At 39.2% G+C, this 16,941-nt stretch overlaps 1 protein-coding gene across 9 annotated transcripts in view; it reads left to right on the forward strand.

Moving 5' to 3' along the window:
* GRID1 (glutamate ionotropic receptor delta type subunit 1) overlaps positions 1 to 16,941 on the forward strand; it is an 828,929-nt gene that overhangs the window by 462,665 nt on the left and 349,323 nt on the right. For all 9 annotated transcript variants that reach the window (XM_048856782.2, XM_048856783.2, XM_048856778.2 and 6 more), the window contains one exon: positions 5,572 to 5,777. In XM_048856782.2, coding sequence (XP_048712739.2) covers positions 5,572 to 5,777 — 206 coding nt within the window. The remainder of the gene's footprint in view (positions 1 to 5,571; positions 5,778 to 16,941) is intronic.

Genomic DNA, 16,941 nt, shown 5'->3' on the forward strand with positions numbered 1-16,941 from the left:
TCTAGTCAGGAGGAGAGGATGGAAGAGGATAAAAGAGGATAAAATATGGGCCAGATCAGACGAGAAACATTCACATAAAGAATCTGACACATCAGAAAAGGGAAATAAACAAACAGTGACAAGTTTTTAAAGTGCTTGTACGCAAATGCTAAAGTCAAAATAATAAGATGGGTGAACTAGAGTGCCTTGTGTTAAAGGAGGATATTGATATAATAGGCATCACAGATACCTGATGGAGTGAGGACAATCAATGGGACACAATCATTCCGGGGTACAAAATATATCGGAAGGACAGAACAGGTTGGGCGGGGGGGGAGGGGGCTGTTGGCATTATATGTGAATAAAATGTAGAATCAAATGAAATAAAAATCTTAAAAGAATGCACATGTTCCATAGAATCTCTATGGATAGTAATTCCATGCTCTAATAAGAATATAACAGTAGGGATCTATTATCGACCACCTAACCAGGACAGTGATAGTGACAATGAAATGCTAAGGGAGATTAGAGAGGCTAGCAAAATAAAAAACTCAATAACAGTGGGGGATTTCAATTATCCCCATATTGACTGGGTACATGTCACCTCAGGATGAAATGCAGAGACAAAATTTCTCGATACTTTAAATGACTGCTTCTTGGAGCAGCTGGTACAGGAACCCACAAGGGGAGAAGCAGCTCTCGATCTAGTCCTGAGTGGAGCATAGGATCTGGTCCAAGAGGTAACTATAACAGGACCGCTTGGAAATAGTGACCATAATATAATAACATTTAACATTCCTGTGGTGGGAAGAACACCTCAACAGCCCAACACTGTGGCATTTAATTTCAGAAAGGGGAACTATGCAAAAATGAGGAGGTTAGTTAAACAGAAATTAAAAGGTACAGTGACCACAGTGAAATTCCTGCAAGCTGCATGGACACTTTTCAAAGATACCATAATAGAGGCTCAACTTAAATGTATACCCCAAATTAAAAAACACAGTAAAAGAACTAAAAAAGAGCCACAGTGGCTTAACAACCATGTAAAAGAAGCAGTGAAAGATAAAAAGGCATCTTTTAAAAAGCTCATGCTCAAATAAATTGGTTAGTCTCTAAGGTGCCACAAGTACTCCTTTTCTTTTTTTAAAAAGTGGAAGTCTGATCCTAGTGAGGTAAATAGAAAGGAGCATAAACACTGCCAAATTAAATATAAAAATGTAATAAGAAAAGACAAAAAGGAGTATGAAGAACAGCTAGCCAAAAACTCAAAAGGTAATAACAAAATGTTTTTTAAGTACATCAGAAGCAGGAAGCCTGCTAAACAACAAGTGGGGCCCCTGGACGATCAAGATACAAAAGGAGCACTTAAAGATGATAAAGTCATCGCAGAGAAACTAAATGAATTCTTTGCTTTTGTCTTCACAGCTGAGGATGTTAGGGAGATTCCCAAACCTGAGCTGTCTTTCTGTAGGTGACAAATCTGAGGAATTGTCACAGATTGAAGTGTCACTAGAGGAGGTTTTGGAATTAAATTGAAAAACTTAATAGTAACAAGTCACCAGGACCAGATGGCATTCACCCAAGAGTTCTGAAAGAACTCAAATGTGAAATTGCGGAACTATTAAATATGGTTTGTAACCTGTCCTTTAAATCAGCTACTGTACCCAATGACTGGGAGATAGCTAATGTAACGCCAATATTTAAGAAGGGCTCTAGAGGTGATCCTGGCAATTACAGACTGGTAAATCTAACATCAGTAGCGGGCAAATTAGTTGAAACAATAGTAAAGAATAAAATTGTCAGACACGTAGAAGAACATAAATTGTTGCGCAAAAGTCAACATGGTTTCTGTAAAGGGAAATTATATCTTACTAATCTATTAGAGTTCTTTGAGAGGGTCAACAAACATGTGGACAAGGGGGATCCAGTGGACATAGTGTACTTAGATTTCCAGAAAGCCTTTGACAAGGTCCCTCACCAAAGGCTCTTAAGTAAATTAAGTTGTCATGGGATAAGAGGGAAGATCCTTTCATGGACTGAGAACTGGTTAAAAGACAGGGAACAAATGGTAGGAATAAATGGTAAATTTTCAGAATGGAGAGGGGTACCTAGTGGTGTTCCCCAAGGGTCAGTCCTAGGACCAATCCTATTCAACTTATTCATAAATGATCTGGAGAAAGGGGTAAACAGTGAGGTGGCAAAGTTTGCAGATGATACTAAACTGCTCAAGATAGTTAAGACCAAAGCAGGCTGTGAAGAACTTCAAAAAGATCTCGCAAAACTAAGTGACAGGGCAAGAAAATGGCAAATGAAATTTAATGTGGATAAATGTAAAGTAATGCACATTGGAAAAAATAACCACAACTATACATACAATATGATGGGGGCTAATTTCGCTACAACTAATCAGGAGAGAGATCTTGGAGTCATCGTGGATAGTTCTCTGAAGACATTCACGCAGTGTTCAGCGGCAGTCAAAAAAGCAAACGGGATGTTAGGAATCATTAAAAAAGTGATAGAGACGGAGAATATCTTATTGCCCTTATATAAATCCATGGTATGCCCACATCTTGAATACTGCATACAGATGTCGTCCGCTCATCTCAAAAAAGATATACTGGCATTAGAAAAGGTTCAGAAAACGCAACTAAAATGATTAGGGGTTTGGAATGGGTCCCATATGAGGAGAGATTAAAGAGGCTAGGACTTTTCAGCTTGGAAAAGAGGAGACTAAGGGGGGATATGATAGAGGTACAGAAAATCATGAGTGGTGTGGAGAAAGTGAATAATGAAAAGTTATTTACTTGTTCCCATAATATAAGAACTAGAGGCCATGAAATGAAATTAATGGGTAGCAGGATTAAAACAAATAAAAGGAAGTTCTTCTTCACTCAGTGCACAGTCAACCTGTGGAACTCCTTGCCTGAGGAGGTTGTGAAGGTTAGGACTATAACAGGGTTTAAAAGAGAACTGGATAAATTCATGGAGGTGAAGTCCATTAATGGCTATTAGCCAGGATGGGTAAGGAATGGTGTCCCTAACCTCTGTTTGTCAGAGGGTTGAGATGGATGGCAGGAGAGAGATCACTTGATCATTTCCTGTTAAGGTCACTCCCTCTGGGGCACCTGACATTGGCCACTGTCAGTAGACAGGATACTGGGCTGGATGGACCTTTCGTCTGACCCAGTGTGGCCATTCTTATGGTCTAACAGGAGGGGGATATTTGATCAGACCAACAGGGAATAACAACCCCTAGGATACTGAGAGAAAGGGAGAAGAGGGGCCAGCTCAGACCTCAGGGAATGCAGCAGTCATTCTGTGGCTGCTGTCCTGCTCTCCCTGCCTATCAGATTTGTGCAGTTATATAGATTGACCTGTGCTTCCAAGATCCTGTGGGTCTGACTGATTAGCAGTTTTTGGGATCAGGAAGGGATTTTTCCTTCAGAGCAAGATTGACAAGATGCCTGCTGAGATTCTTCACCTTCCTCATAGCATCCTGAGGGCTTGAAGGTAGGTTGGTAAGGAGAGTAAGAAAGCTGTCTGTTTATAATGGGAATTTGCAATGGCATCACAACTTGTGGCCAGAGTGCAGTGTGGATGAGTGATTTAAAGGGCCCAGAAGTAAACATGAGTAAGAGATCCAGGAGATTACTGGGGGATGCTATTAGCTTGAAGGAAGAAGGGAAAATCTTAAATCCTTGCAGACAGAGGTACCCGTCATGTGCACTCCCATTCCACCTCTTAGGGGGAAAGGTGAGAAGAGTCAGAAGTGGGCTGAATCATAGGCTGAACAGGGCCAATCCTGAATATTGATTGTTTGTCATGAAGCCATTTAACACTTCCCTGAACCCAAATAAATGCCTGGGTTAAACGTTAATATAGTTGTGGTCTTCCACTTTAAAACTCATCTCTTTAGCTGTGTTTCATTCTCCTACCTGTCCTGGTCTACTCAGTATTTGCCAACAACATTTAGCACAAAAGATACATTAACCTAAAATTTCCCCCATGCTTAGAATCAGAAATTGGTGGGATATCTGAGTTACACAGTGTCTGCTGGCAAATGTTGACTTTTTAAATGGCAACCACTGCAAATCAACAATCCGTAGCAGTAGATAGATTATTGACTGGGCTTTTGGAATCTGTTTTATCAGCTAACAGATGTCACTTAACAGAAAATCTGGTCCAAAATTTTTCATTTTTTTATTAAAAAAGGACAATAAATGGCTTTTTTAAATAAACTAAATATTTTGGGGAAGTTTCCATTTCTTATGGTTTCTGACAAGTTTCAAAAACTATAAAAGTTTTTTTTTTCCATTGGAAAAAATTGACAATTTCCATGTTTGGGGCAGGGAGTTCATTTCTTTTGAAAATTTTGACAGAAAATACTTATCATTTTCCATCCAGGTTTAGTCAGACTTTTAGACTTAAAAAAAATTGTTGACCAGCTAGAGGAAATATATTGAGAGACCAATGGCCTGTATTATACAGGAGGCCAGACTAGATGACCATAGTGGTCTCTTCTTGCCTGTGAATCTAAGAATCTGTAAGATGTAACTAATTATTGCTAACTAGGTTTTTTTTTCCATTTCTGTTATGGAAAACCTAGAATAGTTTTCACAACATTTCCACCAACTTAATTGAAGTATGTTTAAAACAAAACGAATTTGTGTTTGTGGATGAGATTACTCGGAGATAAGGGGTCACACATTTATGGTAAACAGTGGACTACTAATATAATAGTCAACTCTGTTTCTATTTCATTGTGATGCCATTTGTTTCTATTGTTAAGCCTTGTGTTCAGAAGAAAGACAGTGTACAAGAAAATGAAATTTAAGTACTTGTGGCACCTTAGAGACTAACAAATGTAATTTGAAATTTAAGTGTTATCATTGGGTCACATTCTGCTTTCAGATGCCTGTGCACATCTCACATTGACTTTATGGGAGCTGCAATATTTTTAGCTGCTTGCAATATTTCACTTTGTGTTTTGAATATGTAGAATTTATCTTATTGTAACTCGATGTAACTTTGGCTGCTCCAGTATCAATAAAGGGCATGATCTTACCATTGCCGTTCATAGAGAACTCCCACGCAATTTAGCAGGAATGTGGGATGCATATCAGCAGAAACAAGGCCAAGAGGTCTATCTTCTTAACTCCCTGCAAACATATTCAAAGCTATTGCCTCCTCATTATCCTCCTCCAAACCGTCTTTAAAAGTCTCCTTTTCCACCATGCTGACAAAAAACTTGACAACAGGCTGATTATTGTGCTCAGACCACTGCCTATCATGGTGACCAATATGGTCTAATTCTTTCCTTGTACTCCCTTGTCTTGTCTGGTCTGCAACCATCTGTTGTCTCTTGTGTTATTCTTAGATTGTAAGTGCTTTGGGGCAGGGACTATCATTTTCTGCTGTTTGTACAGTGCCTAACACAATGGTGTCTTTGTCCATGACTAGGGCTCCTAGGTGTTATGGTAATATAAATAATAATAATTAGGAACATATTACCATTGTTTCTTGTTTGGTAAGGGCTATGCTCTTAACTTAAAAAGCTGACACTTGGACTGTGAATTTGTTCCTATTTTATAGATATTCGTGGGCTGCAAGGATTTCTGGACCAGGCCTCTAGACTGGGACTTGATGTATCTTTACAAAAGGTGGACAGAAACATCAGCAGAGTTTTTGCCAGCCTTTTTACTACCATGAAAACTGAAGAGTTGAATCGCTACCGTGACACATTACGAAGAGCAATCTTACTTCTAAGCCCCAGGGGAGCCCAAACTTTCATCAATGAGGTCAGTGCATTGTTCTTTTTAGAATTGTGCAGTAGAAAAACATGCATGATATTTTATACAGTAGGGACCAAATCTTCCAAACTGGCACATCTTGAAAATGTGGACCTACATGTGTTAGTTTGTTACTAAATATCTTAGTCGATGTCCCGTTTCAGGAAAATGGTTGTAACATACTTTTGATTACCTAAATACTGCAAGTGAATTGAAAGACCAATACACTATCCTAGAAAAGCAGCTATATTTATCGGTGACTGTCAACTTTACCAAGGAAATTCCCAAATCCTTGCTAAAAGGAATTATGCTGTTCATGTCTCTACTACAAAGGTCTCTAGAATGTGCTCTCAGTGTGGCAGTGGAATCACAGTATTTTTACTACAAATACAGTTGCCTTATTTCTTTATGGTTTCTTGAGATCAGTGAAATTAATTAGGAACAACATGTAGCTGTTAGGTAAAGATGTAATTAACACTGTGCCAAGGGCTACTGTTTTGACATTAATTATTTTCCGCACGTTTTTCCAGTATGAGGTAAAGAATGACTTTGGATTGCTTACTGTGCTGAAGAGCCTGAAATCTAAGGTCAGATCCTCAGCAGATGTAAATTAGCATAGTTTTACTGATCTACACTAGCTAAGAATTTGGCCTTAAATGTTGTACCCTTTTGCTTTAATTCACCAGAGAACTGAACTGTGAAATTCAAACATGTAAGGCCTATTTCCAGTTGTCAGTGTGTTGCTACATGAAAGCCTGCTATATTAAACAATAAAATCATTTTAAATTGAATTAGTACAGTCACTGTTTGGTAGTTTTCTTGGCTCATATCAGCATTAATAAACCTTTCATTTTATGTTAAACTGTGATAATGTGTAATTATTTTTTGATGAACATGGTTAATTTTAGTGCTGATGAATAAGGCAGTCTAAGACCATGGGAAGGTCAAGATAAAGAGTCAAATTCTGTCCTCAGATATGCGCATGAAAGTCTCAGTGACCGCAATTAGCGTTATGCATAAGCACTTGAGGTCATAATTCAGCCCGAAGAGTTTACAGAAAGCTATGCTCAGCTCAGCTAGTAGTCCCTGTCTGTTTTTTCATTGGAGGCCCACTATGAAAGAGAATTTTGGGTTGGTATTCAGATCTGTTCAAATGAAATGTCCGAAACTGGTACTAAACTGAGATCAGCATTTACAAATCACTCTAACCTCAGCCAGATATAAAGTCTGTCTCCTTTCAATACTCATAATTCCCAGAAATGCTAATAAGAGTTATACTGACAGGACAATAGCCCTGCAGGTCTCTAGACTTTGAGTAATGCATTAAACCACTTTACCACTCAGCCCCTCTGAAAGCAGTATGGTATTATACGTATTAGGGATAATGATCCTGGTATTTGTCCAGATCCCTGCAGGAGTATAACCGTGGGCAGAAATGAGAAGTAATTTATTGGACAATCTTCTTTTATTGAATCTTGATTGATTCAGAAAAGCTTTACGAAAGAATATTTAAATAATAAAAATCAACTCCCCAAAGGCTTGAGATATTTGAGTATATGCTTTAGGGGAGAACCCTGCATTGGCAGGGAATGAACTTAAATGGGACTCAATATGTCTCTTACATTTCTAGTGTCTATATGACTCTGTGGAGCTGTGTACTTCTATAATCATGTAAGGCATAAATACAGATTGTACACAATACAATATAGAGTGTTGAGTTGCAACTTTCGGATCAATTGTTTTTTATTTAATTTACAGAGATAGGTGTTCAAAGCATACAGAAGGAGGAGGAAACTAGTATGAAGGCAAGAAACCTACAGTTACCAAATTACACATATAGAAGGACTCATATCTATAAACCATGGGAAACAGTTTTCCTCTCCTGGAAAAATTTTCAAGAACTGAAAAAATATTTCACTGAAAAATTCCCAACTACCTCTGTTAACATCAATGAGGATACTAATAAAGTCCTGATTGAATGCAGGATAATGCTTGAGCACAGACACACTCAACAAAAGTTAAGATATTTTAATGAAACTTCTTTTATTGTAAGAGACATATTCTCATCCAGTATCTTGAGACTGTTCAATGACTACTAGTTGAAATCAGCAGATAGTACTTTGCCTGTTAATCAGTGCAAAAAGAGAGAGATTCTTCATTTTCTTTAGAGATGGCCCTGATCTAAAAAAAGTGGATCTAGATTTCAGACCTAGTCACCTCCTATCCGAAGTTCAGGGGTGTTTAGATCAGGCATCTAGATTTATAAAGAGAGGGACCAACTTAGGAATTCACATCCAGGTCAGGGTTCCGAAATTCCCAAAGCTCAGAGGTGTGCAGTTGTAGGGTTTTGTTTCGGGCTTATCTCTCATTGTTTTAGACATCATTTCTCCTCTATTGGCTTAGTATCCGTAACGTCCGGTTCTGTGACAGTCTGTGCTCACTGCTTATAGGTTGTGATAGTCCATGCTCATAGCTTCTCAAGCTTTATTTTCTGCTGAGACTGTTGTACGAGAGAGAGAGAGAGAGAAACCTCTTCTGGGGCAGTGAGGAAAATGTGCATTGAAAGTCTTTGTAGACAACTGAATGTAGTGTTGCTTGACTCCTAAAATGTTTTATAAATGTCATCATCTGCAGATATTGCACTACAAGCTCACTTTGGGTGTTGAAGCAAACCTAGTGTCAGTGCAGTGAGCTTCCTTTTGGAGAAATAGTACATGAACTTCAATCATCAAGGGGCAAATGCCCTCTTCTACACATGCGGAACTCCCTCTAACAGTGGGACTGGGACTGTTGCACAGTTAATGTGCAAAAGTTGGGCTGCATTAGGGGGATGGGCACATAGAGGAAAAGGAACCAGTGCACAGGGAGGGAGGGAAAGGAGCCAGGCGATCCATTACCTGGTTGTTCTTTCCTTTGGCTCATCCACTGGCAGGCAGGGCCACAAGGGCTATCTCAGCCTCTGCAGTCTGGGTTGGGAAAGGAGAGGTCACTGGTGGAGAGGTCAGGAGTCCAGCCTGCTACTAGGGCTGTGTGATGGGTCCTTGGCTTTCCTCTTAAAGGAAGTAAATTTGAACAGGCTATTTTTTAGAGCTGTAGTTTTCCAAACATTTTTATAGCTCTACACATTCTTTTAACTTTGCCAGTTTCCATAGCTAGTGGGGAACGTAGCTTTTCAAAGTTAAAATTGATGAAAGCATACTGTGTTCAACAATGGTGCAAGAGAGACTTGTTGGACTTGCCACAATGTCACTAGAGCATGAAATAGCTGGAAAACTGGATCTAAAAGAACTAGTGACTGAATTTTCAAAACTTAAAGCAAGAAAAGTCATATTTTAAGAGCCCAAAGTGTTTTGTAAATACAGGTTAAAGTTCATTAAAGAGTTTTCTTATTTCTTTCTATATTGGATGTGGTGGTAATGGCAGTTAAAGCAGGATAGCATAATGGATGATTTTGGATTTGTAATAATAAAAAATTATAATTAACATTTTTAATGCATTTTTATTTGAAATTGGACTAAAATATCATCTAACTGTCATGTACAAATCTATTCTGAAAGCTTTTTGTCTCTATTTTATCTGATCTCAGAAACATTGGTTTGACAGACAGACAGGCAAACCGAATAATTAAGCCTCTCTTTAAATAAAACAAAAAACAAACACTTAAACATTAAAAGGAAAAATGGGCCAAAATGTTTCCCAGTTTACCAAAAACCTCAACCTAGATCTTCCCTTGAGGTTTGGGGGTGGGAGAGCCGATTGCATGCTTCTCCTAACGTGCCAGTTGCTGGCAGCTAGTCTAGGGTCGCCCCTGATTGTGGGTGGCCTTTACAAGGTTTAGAATCTGCTGTAGTATTAGTCTTTTTACTTAATACCATGTAAGGCGGTGAGACTATTGGCTGGCCTAAAGAATTTAGATGTTTGCTAGAATTTTGAATCTGATAAGTGGATACTTATGCATAAGTATTCAGATTCATTCCTGGTACATCATTAGCTTTCAATGTAGTTACGGCATTGATAAATTTGCCCCTGACTGTTTAGCTGTCTGTTGGTTAGGTTGTTCTATATACAAATAGTAAAATTAATCCAAACACATATACACTTAGATTTCCACATTCTTCATTGTTTAATCCTTTTGAGCAAAGGATTACAAACTTACCTAGGAGTGATCGAGGAAACTCTAGTAGATTTACTGATAATATTAGCAGCTAAATTAATTATAAACAAGGAGAAATCTCTCACAAATCTCATTTTCAACATGACTAAATATGATGCATGTGGCTATCACATGAATAGGTGGCAGCACACTATGGTGGAAGATTGCACAAAGTTAGTGGGAAACAAGATATTCATTAAACACCCTTCTTTGAAATGAAAACTCAGATAAAGTCATGGGTAGGCTTAATAATCTCTCATGAATTCTAATATGGCAGACATTTATTTTACACATATATAGTCTGTCTTGATGTTAACGTGAACACTGACAGTAATGCTTTACCTGTGTACCTGATTGTTTGTTTGTTGTGGTGTTTTATTTTTAATTTGGTTTGCTATATTTTTTCCAGTATTTGAGTGTTTTTCCATTAGCCCATGGCATTATCACTTGATATTGTTTTCTCTGTTAGATTTCTCTATTTGCTTATTTATTATAAAATCAAAGAGCTATTTAGACTTAGATCTGGGACCAAATTCTGACCAATTCAAGGAAATTGGTATAACACTCTCAAGTATGATGTAAAGGAACTGTGTGTTCTAAATCTTCATCCTAGCAGACCAATTTACCCTTGTGACTTGCTTAGAGGAAAAATATGTGCACACAGCTGCATGTGGAGATGAATATGAATAGACATATAGCCATCACGAACCCCAGACCTTAACCCAGAATGTACCTCTTGATTCCTGCAATTAAGGACCTGCAGGACAGCTTCCCCATAGAGTTATTGTGACACACAATACTGGCTGACATCTTTCCCCATTCCCACTGCTGGCCATGGGTTTTCTGGCACATGACTCATTGCAGTGCCTGGGTGCTGAGAATTGCCATATACTTTGATAGTGGATTTCTTCATTTGTTGGCTACAGTTTTTAAAATTGATTTTTGGCTTAATCCTGTCCCTGTTGAGCTCTGTGAATCCACTCTTTGATCCTGTGGGATGGCAAAACATTGGTAATGAATACAGATCATTGCACCTTCTAGCTGGGTTCCCTATGCTTGTTCCCTTTACTAATTAAAAAGGGCACTTCTTCCTGCCAGAGATTAAGGCTCCATGACTGTGGGATTTCCCTGGCATTTCTCCCATCATGCTTTCTTGTTCTATCCCAGGGGTTGGCAACCTACAGCACGCATGCCAAAGGTGGCACGTAAGCCGATTTTTTGATGGCACGTGGCAGTGGGCAGAGCCGCTGCCACTCTGGGGTTTCTGCCGCCAGCTCCTGCCAGCCGGGGTCCCCCGCTGGTCCCACTCAGCACCTGCTGCTGGCCTGGGTGAAGGAACCCCAGGCTGGCAGCGGGCTGAGACCCCGGCTGCCAGGATCCGGGGGCCGGAAGCCCAGAATGGGGGCAGGCTGAGCCGTTCAGCCTGCCGTCGCTCTGGGGTCCCCCCACTGGTCCCACTCAGCACCTGCTGCTGGCCTGGGTGAAGGAACCCCAGGCTGGCAGTGAGCTGAGACCCCGGCTAACAGGAGCCAGCGGCCGAAACTCCAGAGCGGCGGTGGGCTGAGCCGCTCAGTCGCAGCTCTGGGGTTTGGCTGCTGGCCCCTTGCCAGCAGGGGTCCCCAGCTGCAACCCCGCTCACCTTGCTTCTGGTTGGAGTTCAGGCCCCTCCCAGACAGGGTCCAGGCCTCTGGCCCTGCTCAGCCTGCTGCTGGTCTGGGGTACCAGCGGCCAGCTCTACTCACCTCAGCTGCCGATCTGGGGTTCCAGCCACTGACCTCCTGCCAGCCAGGGTCTGGATCTGCAGCCTTGCTCAGCCTGCTTTCCGGCCTGGAGTCCCAGCAGGCCACCCTGGGCTCTGCTCCTGGCCTTGGATCAGTGCTCTGCAGCCTCCCTGCTGTGGCCCACTGTCCCCAGCCTGGGACAGTGAGGGTTGCACTTGAGGCAAGAGAGGGTGCAGCTCAGCACCCCCATCTTAAAATTGCTTATATCAGACCATGCTGCCTTTGATCTCGTGCCCGCCTTTATATCGCCATTTTTTTTCCCACTGAGAGTTGAAGGGAACATTTGACAAAATGGCAGCTCCTAAGAAAGCAAAGCTAGATGTCTGATCATTTCAGCCTGCTTGGACAGATGCATTTGGATTTATTGAAAAGAAGGACCGTGTTATTTGTGTTTTTTGTTACGAAAGTGTTGTTTGTCGCACATCAAGTGTTCAACGACATTTTGAAACAAAGCATGAAAAAACCTTTCTTGACGAAGCAGACAAGACTGAATTGATCAAAAAGGCAGTAGCAGCCTATGAGAAGCAAAGCAGTGTTTTTAAAAGCTTAAGTGTAAGTAAAAATCAAGCTACAGAAGGAAGTTACAAGATTGCACAGTGCATTGCAAAAAATGGAAAGCCGTTTACAGATGGGGAATATATAAAATAAGTTTTTCTCAGCAGTTTGGAGATTGTGTTCGATGATTTGCCAAATAAAGATACAATCATATCTAGAATAAAAGAACAGCCCATCTCTGCCAGAACAGTTGAGAGGCGCATAAGTGAAATGGCAGAAAACATTAAGGAAAAGCAGACGACTGCATTGAAAGACACAGCAGTGTTTAGTGTTGCAGCTGATGAGAGTGTGGGTATAAACGACGTTCCACGTTTGGCAGTTGTTGCAAGATATTGTGCTACCGATGAAATCCAGGAGGAACTTTGTTGCCTAAAACCCCTGCATGGCACAAGAAAGGGGGAAGATATACTGGAAAGTTTTGTAAACCGTTTTGAAGACCGAGGAGTTGACATCAGAAAAATAATTTGTGTGACAACAGATGGTGCTCCTGCTATGCTTGGAAAACAGAAGGGATTTGTAAAGTTACTTGAAGATCAAATTGGCTGTCCGATAATAAATTTTACTATATCATCCATCAAGAAAACCTGTATGCTAAAATTTCTAATTCAGAGCTTAATAATGTGATGAATATAGTGGTGCAAATTATGAATTTCCTTGTTGCTTGATCTGCTTTGACTCACCGACAATTTCAAGCACTGCTAAAAGAGATGGACAGTGCTTATAACGACATCCCACGTCACAGCAACATTCAGTGGCTAAGTCTTGGCAAGGTTTTGGTGTGCTTTGTAAACTGTTTTTATGCAATCAAGGCCTTTTTGTCAGAAAAAGAACAAAACTACCCCGAACTGGAAGATGACAAATGGCTGTGTAAGCTCATGTTTCTAACTGATATCACCGCTCACCTAAACGAACTCAACCTCTGTCTCCAGGGTGCAGGGTTCTGGATCTTTATGAAGCCTGGAAAGCGTTTGTTGTGAAACTAGCAGTTTTTTCCAGGGTTATTCAAACTTCTACTTTCCTCTACTTCCAACTCATAAAAGAGCTATCAACATGTTGCACTGTCAATGTCGATGAGATTGGAAAGTACATGCAAGAACTGGAATCAGAATTTTCTGACAGATTTCAAGATTTCCAGCAATTTGGCCCAATGCTTTCTTTTCTAATTAAACCTGAAAAGTTCAACGAAAGCGACTTGGATGTGCCTGTATTTCAGTGGATGGGTGTTGAAGATTTTGAAATGCAACTCATTCAGTTAAAAAGCTCAGAATTGTGGACATCAAAGTTTGTGGATCTGCAAAGCGCACTTGAAGCTACCGAGAGGGATCATAGGGCCTCTATTCTGACCTGCTGGTTGTCCCTACCAGTGAAATTTAACTGTTTGAAGAAAATTGCATTTGCAATGCTTTCAGCATTTGGATCCACATACCTGTGTGAACAGGTATTTTCACACATGAAATCTGTCCTCTGTGCCTCTTGGAGCTGGTTAACAACTGATCACTCAGAAGCCTGTGTTCAGCTTAAAGTATCCAAATACGTGCCAGACATTGGAAAACTCAGCAAGGAAAAGCAAGGGCAAGGATCACACTAAACTGATAAGATCTGCATTTTAATTTAATTTTAAATAAAGCTTCTGAAACATTTTGAAAACCTTGTTTACTTTACATATAACAGTAGTTTGGTTTTATATAGTCTTATAGAGAGACCTTCTAAAAATGTTAAAATGTATTGCTGGCACGCAAAGCCTTAAATTAGAGTGTATAAATGAAGAATCAGCACACCACTTCTGAAAGGTTGCCGACCCCTGTTCTATCCTCTGAGTTAAAATATATGATTTATAATGAATTAGGTTTTGTTTTTCACTTGTAGTAGTTGCATGTATGAAGGAATTTTTTTAACTGAGCTCTGCGTATGTTACTTGAGTAATTCAGTTAATATATGTTAAACCCTAAACAGATATTAGACCAAATTCATCACTGGTATAATCCCTCTGGAGAACAGTGGATTATAACAGCAATGAATTTGGACCACAGTGCTTAATTTTGTTATACTTTAGTTTTTGTACGTTATTAAATCATGTCACACTATTGTTTCCAAATGCTCAGACTGTGCTCTTCTGATAGTTTCATAAATATCTTTTACAGCATAGTGTACCGGAAGATATTTTATCAGATAAAATTACTAAGAGACATAGTAGTTTGACCAGATTTATTATGGCCTCTACTTTCTTATTAAAACTGACAGCATTCCTAGTGCTGTTTATGTAACATGCTCATATCATTTACATAGCTGTGAGAGGGGAAAAAAAACACTCAAGTGTGGGCAGTATGCTTTGTAAATAATCTGTATTACTAGCCTTATCAGATTTTCTCCCTAGATTCCCATGCATTTTGTTCAAGTTTAAAAAGAGGTATGATAGCTTTTGCATTAGCAGCTTTCCCTTCCTCTCCCCAGTGTGCATGTGCGCACACCTACGTTACACAAACACACTGTCTAATTTTGTTAATCAGTGCTTGACTAGGAGGAAAAGAAAATAGGGAGATGGTTACATTTTTGCTGAGTCACTTAACCTCGAAAACTGCATTGGATCATAGCTGAGTATGTTCAGCTGACAGGGTTTCCCTTACAAAGAGCAATCTGTCAGACAGCAGAACCAGGTTTTGACAATGTTATATGTCAGACATATGCATGGTTGTGAATTACTTCTAACTTTCTCCTTATTGCTCTGCAATAGAGTAAGTGGAACATGTTTGAGTAGTATGTTCACTGTTGTTTCAATTAAACATTCTGGGGTAGATTCCTGTTTGTTATTGTATTAAAGCATGGTGCAATTCCTAACATTTGCTGTTCTCCAATTATATATACCTGTATTTATTGCATGGATGGCAGCCCTATTGACATCAATGGATCAGACATATGGTTCAGTATCGTGACTCCAACAGAGGCTAGTATCAGCTGTTTCAGAGGTAGATCGTGCAAGAAACCCTGCAATAGTCACTTGTGAGTGAGTGGAGGGACAAAACAAACACATAAAAGCCCTAAAGGAAAGTTTTTTCTTAATGACCATTTAGTTGAATGTTGTTATGCCCTGAAGCATCAGCTTTTATATCTCTTCAAAACTCTTATTTAAGAAATCCTTACTTTTGTAACTCCGGATGTCATTTTCCATATAATTCTCCAATCCTATTTTTAATCTTGCTAAGCTATTGGTTTTAATGAGATCTTGTGGAAATGAGTTCCATAGGGCATTTCCTTTTTTATCTGTGTTAAATTTGCCATTTTTTGGATTTTTTCATTATCCCTTTTGGTTCTTGTGTTATGAAAGATGGCATATAGAAGTACCTGATCTACCTTCACTCTGCCTTTTTTGTAGAAGCAGTGCAGCTCTCAAATGTAGTTCTGAAGTAGTAAAGTTAACTCTTCAGAAAGGAATAGAACCTGAAGTGTATCTGAACTTTGAAAGTGGTGGTCCTTTTGGCATCCTTCATGAGGAAAGACATTTATGTAAAGTAACTGTTGGTATTCTTATTTATTCAGTAGGTCCTGGCATCAAACATATTTTTTTAGAAAATTCATGTAATCTTTATTTGAAGAAAAAGTTTTTAAATTAACTGAAAAAATTGTTATATGTATGCATATTTAAACACACAGAGTAACCGAGGTTTTTGTTATTCTTATACACTGAATTGAGGGATGCAAGAGTAACCTTCATAAATGTACAAGGTTTATTTTCTTTTCAAATCATTTACTTTTGGGAGTTTGCCTGAATATTTGAACATCCTGCAATTTAAAGATAAAAATTTTCAAAAATGAATTGGAAATTTAAAATAAGTATTCTGACATATCTGTGGTTATAGAGCACGTAAATGTATGCAAAATGTTTTTCTACAAAATATTGTAAATCTTTAGGCAATGACTTTATCATTCACAGCAAGGATAATTGTGTGCAATTTTAGTATAATTTACCAGAATGCTTGAGATTACTAATTAATTATGGATGATTAATTTTTAAATATGACCCTACATTTGCATTTCATTATCCTCTGGTTTGCTGATCTTAAAACTTTAGCAAAATTACTGTGTCTGTGTGTAAGAGAACCAGTTCTATCATGTAAAATCTGAGTAATGTAACAACCAATAACTATTTAAAGAATTTGCCATTTTCAAATTATTTTTAACTAGATGTATTGAAAGGATCAGATGATATATACATTAGAAGATATAGAACTGAAATAGTAGTTATTTTCAATCTTGTGATATTTTCCAATGCCTTAGGCACCACTTACAGTAATTATGGGTAAATGTTGAGATTTTAATGGCAACTACTGTATCTCTCTTGTAAGTACAGGAGCTGTTGCAAGAGTCTTCCACTAAGATGGCCTGTCACAGAATCATAGAATATCAGGGTTGGAAGGGACCTCAGGTGGTCATCTAGTCCAATCCCCTGCTGAAAGCAGGACCGATCCCTGACTAAATCATCCCAGCCAGGGCTTTGTCAAGCCTGACCTTAAAAACTTCTAGGGAAGGAGATTCCACCACCTCCCTAGGTAACGCATTCCAGTGTTTCACCACCCTCATAGTGAAAAAGTTTTTCCTAATATACAACCTAAATCTCCCCCACTGAAACTTGAGACCATTACTCCTTGTTCTGTAATCTGCTACCACTGAGAACAGTCTAGAGCCATCC

Source organism: Caretta caretta, chromosome 7 (assembly GCF_965140235.1).
Source record: "Caretta caretta isolate rCarCar2 chromosome 7, rCarCar1.hap1, whole genome shotgun sequence".
Classification (NCBI taxonomy): domain Eukaryota; kingdom Metazoa; phylum Chordata; order Testudines; family Cheloniidae; genus Caretta; species Caretta caretta.